Source organism: Dunckerocampus dactyliophorus, chromosome 12 (genome assembly GCF_027744805.1).
Source record: "Dunckerocampus dactyliophorus isolate RoL2022-P2 chromosome 12, RoL_Ddac_1.1, whole genome shotgun sequence".
Classification (NCBI taxonomy): Eukaryota; Metazoa; Chordata; class Actinopteri; order Syngnathiformes; family Syngnathidae; genus Dunckerocampus; species Dunckerocampus dactyliophorus.
Genome location: NC_072830.1, coordinates 30,734,044 through 30,747,782, shown reverse-complemented (window position 1 = coordinate 30,747,782; position 13,739 = coordinate 30,734,044). Strand labels below are relative to the sequence as shown.

Genomic DNA, 13,739 nt, shown 5'->3' with positions numbered 1-13,739 from the left:
TAAGTTCCATCCATCCACCATTTATAATTGCTCTGCATAAATATAACTTCTGCAATTGGCTGGCGACCAGTGCAGGGTATACCCCGCCTCTCGCCCGAAGTTAGATGGGATAGCCTCCAGCATACCCCTGACCCTAGTGAGGGATAAGCGGCATAGAAAATGGATGGATGGTTAAATATAACTTTTATTAGGGGTGTCCAGGTCCAATATTGATATCGGATATTGGGCCGAGTACCGGATTATGTTGTATTTCTTGGCCTGCATCGAAAAGCTCCGATATTGGCATTCCAATCAAGGGCAGCCGATTCCAGCCTCCGCTCCAGTGCGCCCGTCCAGAAGCAGCCAGATCGAGCTTGATAGAGCCCACGTGATCATAACAACAGTGTGTGCTAACATGTTTAGCAGGGAGTAGGAGTGAAGTCCCCCATGTGGCTGTATTTTTTGTTAAAAGTAAAAAAAAAAAATGCTGCAGCTGAGTGCAAAACCTGTCATGCACAAGTTCCTCGTGGTGGCACAGAACCGTGAAGTTAAATACACTAAGTCCCCTACTAACGAACATCCGACGTGCAAACACTCATAGATACGAACACAAGCCGACTGGTCTATTTTTTCATGTGTTTTGCCTCATAAGCCCATAATTATTTATATTTAAGTCCATATTTCACATGCTTGACCAGTAGAGGGCCCTGTGACAATGCTAATGGGACCAACAGGCGATTAAGACCAGTGGGAGGAGACTGAAGAAAAGCTAAATTTTAGCTGTACATGCATGTATGTATACATGTACATGTAGTACCTATATCATTGGTAATATTACCTTTTCCCCTACTTAAGAACGATTCGACTTAAGAACGGTCGTCTGGAACCATTGTGTTCGTTAGTTGGGGACTTAGTGTACAATCAACGTCATCGCATGTTTGACGCAACATTGCACTGGAAACCTCCCACGGGATGGCAAAAAGTCATTCACCATAACTGAAAAGAGCCGGCCCGTGCTGATGGTGAGAAATGTTGGGTCTAAACTCTCCTTTGAGCACCTTGAACCTCGCTGTATTATGCCCAGCTGCCACTACATCATTGATTCAATCTATACTCCAGACGCAGAAAGATGTACATAGGTCAAGTTTTCTCATGCCAACTGTTGCTGACTATTGTTCTGAGTAACAGCAGCCGATCAAGCCTTTTCTAACATTTCACACTATAAAATAGGTCATAAATGCATCGTGCTGATATCAGACAGACTGATATTAAAGGCAGCAATATCAGTAGTGTATCAGAAGTAAAATAGTTTTATCAGAACAGCACTAGATTTACTAATATTTTTGGGTGTCTCAAACGGATTAACTGGACTTGACATTATTTCATATGGAAAAAAAAATGCATCGGTCTTTGTACGCTTCGGTTTACGTCAAACCTTTTGAAACAAATTGTGAAATGAAATCACAAAAACAGAGGTAGCACTGTACTCAGAAACCAATCTAATTAAAGGTTCAGGAATTTGTTGCAGTTCATTTGCCGATTAGAGTGCAAACCAACAGTTTACTATATTGAAATTTTGACAATTTAAACATGATACTGAATTTTGGCCCACTCTCTAATAAACTCCTTACCCCTAAAAAATGCCTGTTACTCTCTGCAGTTGAGTAAATGCTAAGCTACATTTGTCATATATATATATATATATATATATATATAACATTACACACACACACACACACACACACACACATATTCAAACAAAATGTGTGTTTTTTTTCCTAAATATTCAGGTCTGCTAACACTCACACAGTCACACAAACAAGCATCATTTAACACTTTTATGGTGTGCAATGCAAACCCTTGGAGGACACAAAAAGCAATTTGTGAAATTGACAAGGATCGAGTGCTGTGTGCAATAATGAGATCAATTTGAAGCATCTTAAGCAAGGGAAAAAGAAGAAAAATAAGACGGTAGCCATTTCAGAGATACCAACAGGAATGTTTATTACGACAACATGAGAGAGAGAAAAAAAAAGAGAAGAAAAAGTCACAAACTACTGTGAAAGAGGTCTATAGTTACAAGAGGTTTGTTTTTCTTGCAAACTAACACGTGTAAAACTATAGAGTTCAGTTTTGTTATGATACAAGAGCATGCAGAGTCAGGAGGGCAGAAAAAGAGATAAATAGGTGAAACCAAGAAAACCCGAGGATAGAGAGAAGCACAAGGCACATTCACAGACTTAAAAAAAAAAAGTCATTCGAGGAGATTCATTTAACTATTAGCTTGTCAAAGCCACAGTTTGTTTTGGATAAGATAAAGCTCGGGGGGGGGGGGACCCTTTGAGGACTTGACAGACAAATCTGGCAGAGAATGGCCCCAAAAATACATAAGGATAGAATACTTTTACCTTGATCATCTACTATTCATTTGGATAAGAAACACTTTATTCTGCCTGCAAATGTGCAAAGTGATCTGGATCAAGCAATCAAAGGGTTAGAGGAAGCAAAGAGGTTCTTACAGCGCACATCCCAATCACAGATGCAATAATAGTTATTATTAAAGAGACAGTATCCTTTTTCTTTTGTTGTGGCGACGGCTTGTAAGAATAGACGCTCAATAACAGAACATCATTTCTCAAACAAATTTGTAGTAGGACTAATCACTAAGTAGTAGAATAGGCAATGTTGAATTTACACTGAGAAGACAAATCAAGTTCTCCTTGTGCCAAAATAGCGGCTTATTTTCCTGTAGTAAAAATACCATTCTAAAACTGTGCAAATACATTTCCGTCCTGTTCTGCATAAACTGGCGTTGTGTCCTGTGTACTTGTCAATTTCACAAATTGAAAAGGCAGTAAAAAAGCAGGGCAATACTGACGGAGGAAGCACACCATAGAACCAGACGTGACAATTTCATGCGGCCGCAGGTAAAGATGACAACAGTTTCCTTCTGTGCACCATACTCCAAAAGCGACCTCACAAAAGGAATACTGTCTCTTTAAGATTACGTCAAGTGCGTGCATTGTTAGAAACACTGTGCAAAGCATGAGGCGGCTCGGCCTGCTACACATTAGGAACACAAGATGGTCTACGGCTGTCCAGTAATTAAAAAATAAATAAATAAAAAATACTGGAGCGCGTAAAACTAGAGGAGCCATACAGAATCACAAGAGCTCTTTTAAAACGCTTCAATGTTGAATTACTTCTTTTGTGTCTTAAATGTTGTGCTGCAGCTTTTCGAAGTACACAGGAGCCTGTTCAGTTCATTCATAAGGCAATGAGGAGGTGTACATTTCTGATATTGGACTGCTGTATGTAACATTAGGCAGGGAGCGGCAGACGCAACCATTGTCAACAAATGGAAAAAATACATCTTGATAAATGTATGAAGGACTGTGTTGTGGAAGGTGACATGCTGGATGAATAAGACATGACTGCAGCAGGTCATCATTAGATGTTTTTGTGACTGGATGGTAAATAATCCCATGCAAATTCTCTACAAATGAAGCGGCTCTCATCTGTTGTGTGCACAGTGCAAACATCTACGCAGCCGTGTCCTGATCACAGTAAATGGGGATTTGCTCATGTTGGCTGCATATAGACAAACCTTTCACCTTGCCTAGCTGCACAAACCAACAACAACAACACACACACACACACATTCAGTCAAACCTGTGAATAAGCAGGGAAGCAGCCACAACCACAGAGCTTAGCAGGGGCACGCAGACACCATCTGGGGGCCTTGTCTATGAAATACGACTGCAACCACATCAACTAATCTGCCCACCACAACACTTTAGGTAAGTAGACACTTATGTCACCACGACAAGTGCGGAGGGGATAATATGGAAAGCCGATGATTTTGGGGGGGGAATGAATGTTACAACTTGAAATGGAGAATGAAGCCAAACACACAATCTGATATGTTATTATATTGTGATGTCTCTCTCGAATGTTTAAACATATTTAAACATATTCAGCTGAGAACTCCTTACTTGCCCTTTGACCTCCTTGTCTGACAGAGGCACAGAGAAGGAGGGGCCGCAGCTGGCCATGGAATCACTGCGTGTGCGTGTATGTGTGTCTGTGGGAATGCAAGGGGCCTCACCAGAGCAAGCGCACTAGTTCCTCACCTGTAGCAGGGGGCTGGTGGGACGACAGACCCGGCAAATCCAGCGAGCTGTCCGACATCACGTGCTTCAAGTCTCCGCCCATGTCGGTGAGCTTCATGTCCAGTTGTACTGAAAGCGCGTCCTCAGAATCGTCCTTTCCCATGCTGCTCCCCCCGATGGATGGGAGGTCGAGGGACTTGACAGACACGCAGTCCTCCTTGCCCTGTTTAAAAGCGGCCACTTTGTCCACCAGGGTCTTTTCCGAGGCGCCGAGCGCCGTGCAGAACTTTGAGGACTGGAAGTCGGCAAAGTCGTCAGTGTCGCTTTTGAGGGATGAGAAGGAGCCACCGCCGGTCTCCTTTGTGTCATCGTAGGCCAGGCCGCCGTCAAGAGACAGCTGTTTGAACACGTCATACTTGTCTGAGCGCTGCTGAGACTGCTGCTGGGACGGGTTCTCACCTTGGACCCCTGCACTGCTCTCACCTTTGGGCTCGCCTCCAGAGCTCCCAAATGCCATGAAGTCAGCAAAGTCGTCCTGTGGCGCAGCCGCCGCTCCCCCTGCTGCTGCTGTAGCTTGAGTGGCATCACAGGAGGAGCCAAAGAGGGCAAAGTCACCAAATTCGTCAGTTCCTCCCCCAGGGGGCTTGGCTCCGCCTGGGAGGAGCACCAGAGAGGGGGGTACCGTCACAGAGGGGAAGGCGCTTGTCTGTGTGTCAGTCACTGGCTGGACACAGGAGGTGACTGAGGAGAAAAGGTCCAGGTCGGCCATGTTGAGAGAGTTTTTGGCTTGAGAAAGAGAAACGGCTGACGGCTGTTGCGGGTGTTGTTGCAGCGATAGAGAGTTGGGGAAAGCAGAAGGGAAGCAAGGCTGGAAGATCTTGGCTGGTTCTGAAGGGTCTAGTGGGGAGACGCTGTCGGCGGTTTTAAAGTCCGTGAAGCCGTCATCAGTCCTGACAGACTTGAAATCTGCAAATCCTTCACCTGCAAACCAAAGAGAACACAAGACGCATTTATAGCAGATAAACACTGGGGGCTATAGACATTCTGTGATCAATTCACACCCCTAAAAAGAGAAAACGTAGTAAATTACACACACTGCACCGCTCATTGGGAATATTAAAATCAAAGTCATATGTGAGGACTTGGCACACAGAGACGGTGAAAAATGGAAGATAGAGCAACACTGATACGGCGTGCAGGGCCTGATAAGGAAAGGTCACCGCAGAGCACGACTTACTGGAGTTGTAAGATTGGTCCCCATTGCAAACTGTTCTAATGAAACAGGGACGGCAAAACAACTGCTATCAACATTAATGAAGGAATTACAGCCCAAGTGGATTAATAACACAAGAGAGTGATTCATCCTTTGTGAATGCGGATATATTGCAGTCAGAAATGTCTTACCTAGTGGCTTCTTGTCAGCAGGTGGCTCTAGCTGTCTAAACACGCTGTATTTGTCTCCGCCATCTGGATAGAAAGCGTGTACAGCGTGAAGGGGGGGAAAAATGCATCACTTTGTACTTTGGTATATTTTTAAATTCACTGCAGTGGGCACACAAAGCTCGAGCGTGTACCTGAGGTAGGCGCTGTGGCTTCTGTCGGCTGGTCCACAGACAGCTGTTTGAAGACGGCGTACTTGTCAGAGGAGGCAGAGGTGGTTCCAGATAGTGGAGTCAACATGGAAGGTGCACTGCGGGGACGTTAGGCAGTCGTCATAGACCACACCATTATAAGCATCAGTGGGCAGGCTACTATTATTTCAGCAGGTTTAAAATGAGTCTGTCAGCATCTGCCTTTCATAAAAATAAGCTGACCTACAAGCAAATGTGGTTTACATACACAAGTAAGTGCCGTCAAAAAGCTCATTTATTCTTCTCATTATATCTGCAAACATGAGATTTAAACAGAGGTTCTGTTTAATAAAGCTGTAATCTCTGTGTCTTGGTTTTCGTTGCTACAAAACAAGTCTCACTATCCTTAAAGGGAGGAAATATGAAACATAATGCCACTCAGATAATTTTGTTCTGCCTCATCCTTTGTCTCTTGACGAATAATTGCCTTTCCGTTTGGGCTTGTGAAGTAATACAGGGAAATGAGCTTATCGACTGTCCACCGAAATTAATTCATTAGGAGGTGACCCCAAACTCATTGTTATTCTGAGAAGGTTTCTGTTAGGTAGAAAGAAGCAGTGTTTCCACAAGGTACCAAATTAGGCACAATATGAAGTGCTTCATGTAATCACTGTTACTGAATATAAGAATTGTTTAAGCGTAAACGTTACCTGTTTTGATGCTGCGATGCCATGCTGATGGGGAAACTTGCACTGGACTCTCCCTGGAAGTCGGTGAATGCCTGGTCTCCCACGCCAGCCTTTGGGGCCTCCTGGAAGTCCTGGAAGTCGTCGTCGTCGTCAACTTTGGTCCCCTACAGGCATCAGCGTGTTAGGGAGGAGGTTCAATCACGTGAAATAGAGTACATCTGAACAATTTTACCTGAGCAGGTGGGAAACTGGCAATAAAGTTGGTGTTGGCGGGTGCTGTAGCAGGTGCAGGAGCCGCCGGTGTCATGGCCATCACGGTCGGGGCCGGTATGGACATGGCCATGGAGACTGGCGGATGGGTCATCATGGGCTGCTGGTGCTGAGGCATGACGGGGGCCACTGCCATAGAGAGGGCTGGGAGATTGGGCATTGGTGGAGATGGGAACTGACTGAGGATTTCCACATTCATCGCAGGCAGGCCGCTCTGAAAACATTTGATGTTGTTTTTAAGGACTTGCACTGGATGTCATGAGACTCCACCTTGTTGTGTTTTAGGATTTAAGATTAGGTGCAATAACAGCAGGAATGAGAGCAATAACATCTGGTGTTTCGTGAACTGCTCGCAGATCCTCTGAGGGGCTCTGATGACAAGCCCAGGATGAGGATGATAACTAGCCAGCTGCCAAACACCAATCCAATCCAATCCAATCCACTTTATTTATATAGCACATTTTATAAACACCAGACATAAATTCCCATTTTAATGCTCCACAAGTCCTATGCTGATTCACCTGCACTACCTCTTCATTTGTCTCCTGCTAAGCCTTTCAAATTTCAGTGAGCGAGTGGGTCTTTCAAGCCAAGAAGCACCATGAGGGATAAAGTGGTTGATTTTTGTCTCATCACTCATCTTTTTTTTTTTTTTTTTACCTGTGCCACAGCAATTAATGCGAGCACGGTGTAGAGCTCCTCCTTGGTCAGCATGCCAGGTGTCGTGCGGTTGGCAGACGCCCAGATTTGCCCCAAGGCTTCCCTGGGAAGACCTGACGACATGAGGAGAGGGTAGAGCTTGGCGGTGTCGATCCCTGCCGGTGTCATGGTGAACTCTAGAACCTTCTTGAACATTTCTGAGTGAAGGAAAACAAGAGACAATCATTTATTTATAATGGAGGAACAGGCTATGTCCGTAGGTGTAGTTTTTTTAAAATATTTTTGTAATTTATTCAATAAGCTATTGTTGTTACTGTGCATTTTTCAAAATGTAAGCTCGTATATTGTAGTGCCATCTGTCGTTTTGGCACGCTCCTTCATGCTGCAAATTGTTTTTCAAGTGGATATGTTTGTGACCCGCTCCCCAGAATACCCACAAACAGCTACCATACAGCTGAAACAAAATAATATACAAAGTTAAGCTTATAATCTTTACAGTGTAATTATATGCGGGGATTACCTGGGATGAGACTGTCATTGTAAAGCCAAGATGGCAGCATGGACTGGATGTGCTCTTGTTGTGGATAAACACCAACACCCGCTGTCAAAATCAAGTCAGACACACACGCACACACACACACACACACACACACACACACACACACACACACACACACACACACACACACACACACACAGAGTCATTTGTTGTAGTAAAAGCCTTGCAGAGGAACATGAGCAGCCAAGCCTCTTGGCAGCTGTGCCCTTCTGGTATCCAACTGCGTAAAAAAAAAAAATCATATCTGGCCGGCCCAGTGCAGATGTAACACTCTCTTACACTGACTCACAAATAAATGTCATACCGCAACACGCATAAATCAGCCTGTGAGCCATTTGCAAAAGAAGATTGCGGTTGACAAAAAATAGCTGACACTGACCTAGTTAATAATTTATGTAAACACACACATCCAGAAATTTAGCAGGAAAGCTGCTTTGCATACAACACCCATTGCACACAACTTCAATAGTGTAATCCTGCATTACCATCATCTCCTCATCTCAGTATTTGCCCTTGCTTTTGATGACACCAAAGGTGAAAAATACCAACAATAAAAAGGGAGCAGCAGGCAGCATGCAAAGCTTTTGGGTTTGTTGCACAAGTCGATGTGCACCCATGTTAGACCCAAAGCAGGCAACATGCACCTTAACAGTATTGCACTACAAGGAAGCTTAATGAATAAGCAGATACTTTCCCAAGAGCCCAACACATTATAAACAAAAAAACTTGAAAGAAGTGCAGCAGAGAGCAAAAGAGGTGTGAAATCAGATAAAGTACCGAAACAATAATCACACTTAGTGGAGAAAATGTCAGCCGGCTTCATTGACTTGCTAGAAAAACAATTATGGCCCAATGGAAGAAGCGTGGTGCGGCAAGTGGTGGCGCAAAATGATTATGTCGTCGTTAAAAAGAGTGAACACATTAACTCACAGCAAAAAGCAGCGACTGGCCCGGCAGGAAGAATGAGCTGTACAAGTCTGTAATAAACCAGGTGCTTCTCTCACCACTGCTTTGAGTGTGGGGTTCGCTGGCAGACGGGGCCACGCCAGGTGCCAACACGGGGGCTTCAGGTAGCCTGTCTGCAATGAAGATGGAACCAAAGTCCCCAGTGGCTGTAGCCCAATTCCTTGCTTTACTGCTGGCTTGAAACTGGGCTGAAATTTTAGCTCTGGGGCTCATTTTAGTCAAACTCTGCTTGGATTTAAAGTTCATCTGGGCCGTCTTATGAGCCGTGAGGTTGCACGAGGAGAAAAGCTTTTCTTCCAAGGACGGGCCTAAAAGGGGTGAACGAGCATTTTCATCATCCAGCTTGCCTCTTTCGTTAAAATCGACCATTACTAGCTGCCTTGCTGGTTTACATGTGTGGTCATAACAATTTGCCACATTTTTCTCTTCTGGATTGTCCAATTCAAACTGCATCGGGGGAAGCCAACAAAACAGATTGGGATTTAATGGTGGCAGGCCTACAAAATGGTTTAACTGGTCTTATCCACCACAATGTGTTTAAGCTTCATTGTGGCTCGCTCTTCATTACAAATGTTTAGGCCATCTGCTGCACTGGCTGCCTGAAGCGATACATGCTGCATCAAAAATAGAGAATAGATGTGGTCCACGTGAACTGGAGACAATCAAGAAAAGAAGGTGAGCAGAAAAACATTTACCTTGAAACGCAGATTGGGAGCTGGTGTTGACAGCAGAGGGCTGCGTGGCAGTGGGAAGGGACATAGAGGAAGCGAGGGCGGAAGGTTGGGAGCAAGCGGAATTTAGCGGAACCTGAACAAAGTCACTAAACTCCTCATCCTCTCTGGAGAAACCTGTCATGTGGGAGGAAGACGAGGAGGCCGGAGGGAGGTGACCATGGATGGTAGAGGAGGAGGAAGAAGTGGGAAAAGATCCTGGGGTGTCTACAGGCCCCTGAAAGTCACTAAATTCATCACTGGCCTCTGAGAGAGATGGGGGAAGGGAGGTAGTGGTGACAGACGAGTGAGATGATGACGATGATGATGAGTCTGCAAGAATGAAGAAATAATGATGATGGAATACGACACATATTCTACAGTGAAGCACTAACTCTGGGAAACGATAAAAGAGCTGCAGATGTGCAAACAATGGCAAAAACCCAGCAGGCTGCATTTTCATATCTTCAAACAAAATGCTATTTAAAACATGGAAAGCTAATGCCATTTAAAACAAAAACATCTGTGCCGCCAATCCAGTTATTTCTCCCAGAAGGGGCACTCTAGTAGCATGCGTTCGCTACCTGGCTTCTTGCTCTGTGACGACGGTGTGGGGTGCATCTTGGCGTCTCTGCTGAAACCATCCAGGTTCCCCTTTATAGCCTCCAAGGCGTCATCCCGACTCTTCTCCCCTGTCTGAGTACGAAAGAAAATAAGTGACGGTAGGAAAACAACGTCAAGAGAAGGAAGCTGTGGAGACATTCACCTTGGGTTTGACGCTACTGAGCAGCCTCAGCTTCTGTTTCTGCTCCTCAAACTGTCGCCTTTTCCTGTCCTCCTCCAACATCTTCTGCTGCTGCTCTAGACGCTTCCTGAAAGCAATAAAGTGTAACTCTTAACATAGACACCATGGAGAACAATAACTCTATAAATAGCTGAAGGACGTATTCATGTTCAAAAGAGTGGAAAGCACAAAAAAGCTGATATTAAATCAGTCTTTCATTACTTTTTAACATGTCGTGAGGGTAGATATATATCTTACTGGTGCTCCTCTGCCATTTGTTTCTGCATGTCTGTAGTGTACTGGGGTCCAGCAGGTCTCATACCCATAAACTGGGGTTGGCCCAAAAATGGCATCCCGGGGGTTTGCATCCCAATTGCCATCCCGCCCTGTTAGATAAAATCGCAGGATAAATGTGTTTCTTTTCAGCAGCTTTTCAGCAACAGTGGACTAGGCACAAAGGCACACCTGCATGGGCATGGCTCCTGGAGGCATTTGACCGCCGTAGTTCATTCCCATCATGCTTTGCATATTTGGCTGCATGACCTGCACCATTGGGAAAGCCTGCTGCTGCTGCTGTTGTTGCTGCTGCTGCTGCATGGGCACCATGCCTGCAGTGAAAAAAAATAACCGCCGCTGTGAAAAACCGTGGACAAAATTGTCATTTTCATGAATATTTGCAGGATGGCAGTGTTTCCAATTTGAAGCACGCTGAGAGGAAATGACTTGAATTGATAAAAACAAAACAAAACAAAAACAAAAAAAACAAGAAGTCTGACCATTATTCGGTAGTGCAAATCAATTTCCAGAGCAGCTGGGAGAGAGACATGAACTCAGCAACAAGCCAATCTGTTTATTTCTTTTTTTTCCTGCCGACTAGTTTGACAGCTTGCAGGGGAAAAAAAGGAAAAAAAAAAAAGGAGAGAAAAATGGAACTCTGCATGTTTGTCAGCACAGACGCCGACAAAGACGACAGCTGGCGCTGCCATGTGATTCTCTGTGGTACGGCTAAGCCCAACTTTTAAAAATCACTAGTTTTGCTTGCTAACTTTGTACTAACTTGACTGGCGTTGCTAAAAAGGAGAATGCAAGGACACCAACAACACTAAATGCGAACACCTTGACCTCTGCAATAATAGACACCATTCCTATGCGTCATCTACTAAACACCTCAAACAAATGCACCCTTTTCCCGGTATTAAAAACAAATACAGCCATTAATTGTGTGTCCTGGTAAACGTCATTACCAAAACATACACTAGCTGAGGGCAGACATGGCATCTGTAAAGCTGAAGTTTGGAGTAAGAGTGCAGCTGCATGAAGTATGGAGCATTCCGTTACAAAAAAAAAAAAAAAATCACAAACCATTCCCAGTCACTTCTCTAACTTCTGTCAAAGGCTATTCACTGACAGCATCGTGACTCACCTTGTGGCAGTCCCAAGCCTCCTCCGACAGGATACATGAAACTGCAACAGGAAGGAAACACGGTTACAAAGGTAACTTTTAAGGAACAGCATCATGTGGAGAAGAAAAGGTTCAGACAAGACCACTTAATAGCCTTACTTCCTTACTACATGAGAAATGGCTGTTTAATCACTTCAATTATGCTGACATAATTTACATAAAATGTATTTGGACATTTGCAAACACTAGAGTTTCCCCCTGCTGGCCGTTGAGTAGAATGCAGATTCAAGGCCACTTCCTTGTAGGCTTTTCTCTGCGCATCAACATATTTTGCACAGTGCAAGGTCAGATATTAAATATATTTAATAGATATATTTGTATTTTTTCATCTCTGAGCACAAATGCAAAAATCAATCAACTCCAAGATGCACTTTTTGTTTAGTACTATAAAAACTAGCTTGTTTAACTTTCCATTTAAATACCTGTTTATGACTTTCTAAATATGATTTTTACCATTATTAGAGCCCTGTACAGCCCGTGCAGGCACTTTTACACTTCTATTATTCTTTGTTTACACGACATTGCGCAACACTAATGCATAGGCTACGGGATCATTGCAGGGACATAGGGGACGGCCGCCGCTCATAGCAAGCTATCGAGCTAGCTTGTTAGCCTCCAATTTATTTGTTCTAAATGTAAAGGGTTTCAAACCTAGTGGGGAAGAAGGACAAAGTAAGAAGCCAAAAACTTACCACTTCCACACAGAATTGGAGAACACTCCCTTCTTTAAGGTAATGTAATCTAAGGTAACGTCTCATCAGTGTAACATTACTGACCAGCAACCAGAATAATAGGACTTGTCTTTCAATATTTATTGACTAATAATAGACCATAGCCAATTTGTTAATTAAAAAAGAAAAAAACGCTATACAGCGAGGGACCACTGTACTTTGACTGTGACTTTTTTTGAATGAAAAAACTACGTAAATGTCATCTCGGTAAATCTAAAACATCTTCAGTGACAATGCTTGACAGACCACTTGGAATAATAAATCAGGAGGAACTAGGGCCCCGCTTTCGCCCACTATAGCACCTACTAAGAGGTTACAGATGAGCAGATTAACATTGACAGAGATCAGCAGCAATGGCAGATGTGTACGTTGTAAACAGGTCTGTAATCGTGCTACTGGCCAGCATCGCAGAGGAGGCTTTAACTATCACGAATCATTCAAATATCCTCATCTTTCTGGGCAGAGAGCGCCATCAACACACCGAGAGGACTGCAGATTCTAAATATCACATAAACATCTCCGTATTTTTTTTCCACCTGGGTTTGGGTTTCACCTGAGCTATCAGTGTCAGCTAGTATTATGTCCATTCATTATTTACCGCGCTCAGGCTCAGAACACGAACAAATAATTCCATTACAGATGTCTGCACGGTCCCTAAACATATAAACAACCTCTTGCTTGCTGCTGAGGCAGAGGTTAAGGGTCAAACAGGGCTTATGTGTGTAAATAAATAACGATTCATTTTACAAACAGGCGATGAATAACAAGAGCACAAAACACAAGCATAAAAACTTAATGGAAGCCTAAAGTACGCTGCATAAGCTTAATGGTGAAATAATGCTAAATATCAAGATTACAATATATGTTGACAATGATGCAAATCCTCTACTGTATGTATGGCCTTATAATTAACAATACAGTAGCAGTTTATATGCACACATAAGAGCTAGGCATCTGGATTTACGTGTTGAAAAAAGACATGACGGGTAAATGTGTATCCATTATCCTCTGACAGGAACTAGCTAGCAAGCTAACGTTAGCTATGGCAAACAGCCATCTCATCACCCGCCCTCTCGGCTTACAAATGAAGCGAGTGTCTTTTAAAACCTGCTCAATTGTCAGAAAAGAGGCCGTAGGTGGTGGCCATGTGGCCAAAGTAGGGGACAATGCGGAGTGAAGGCGGATTGTAAAGGGACTGAGTACCTGCCGCCTCCAGCTGATCCCGGCCGCAGCGCCATCTTGATAA

The 13,739-nt window shown here is 43.9% G+C and overlaps 1 protein-coding gene across 11 annotated transcripts in view; it reads right to left on the bottom strand.

Moving 5' to 3' along the window:
- Positions 1 to 13,739, bottom strand: part of synrg (synergin, gamma) — a 27,702-nt gene extending 13,963 nt beyond the window's left edge. For 8 of the 11 annotated variants that reach the window (XM_054793373.1, XM_054793375.1, XM_054793376.1 and 5 more), the window contains exons 1-15: positions 13,697 to 13,739; positions 11,724 to 11,764; positions 10,766 to 10,908; positions 10,559 to 10,686; positions 10,283 to 10,388; positions 10,101 to 10,212; positions 9,502 to 9,849; positions 8,845 to 9,114; positions 7,802 to 7,882; positions 7,282 to 7,478; positions 6,584 to 6,835; positions 6,373 to 6,515; positions 5,666 to 5,781; positions 5,496 to 5,558; positions 4,113 to 5,072 (exon numbers count right to left, since the gene is read on the bottom strand). In XM_054793373.1, the coding sequence (XP_054649348.1) occupies positions 4,113 to 5,072; positions 5,496 to 5,558; positions 5,666 to 5,781; positions 6,373 to 6,515; positions 6,584 to 6,835; positions 7,282 to 7,478; positions 7,802 to 7,882; positions 8,845 to 9,114; positions 9,502 to 9,849; positions 10,101 to 10,212; positions 10,283 to 10,388; positions 10,559 to 10,686; positions 10,766 to 10,908; positions 11,724 to 11,764; positions 13,697 to 13,731 (2,995 nt within the window). In that variant the 5' untranslated portion in view covers positions 13,732 to 13,739. The remainder of the gene's footprint in view (positions 1 to 4,112; positions 5,073 to 5,495; positions 5,559 to 5,665; positions 5,782 to 6,372; positions 6,516 to 6,583; positions 6,836 to 7,281; positions 7,479 to 7,801; positions 7,883 to 8,844; positions 9,115 to 9,501; positions 9,850 to 10,100; positions 10,213 to 10,282; positions 10,389 to 10,558; positions 10,687 to 10,765; positions 10,909 to 11,723; positions 11,765 to 13,696) is intronic. The other 3 variants (XM_054793383.1, XM_054793382.1, XM_054793380.1) reach the window with 2 other exon arrangements.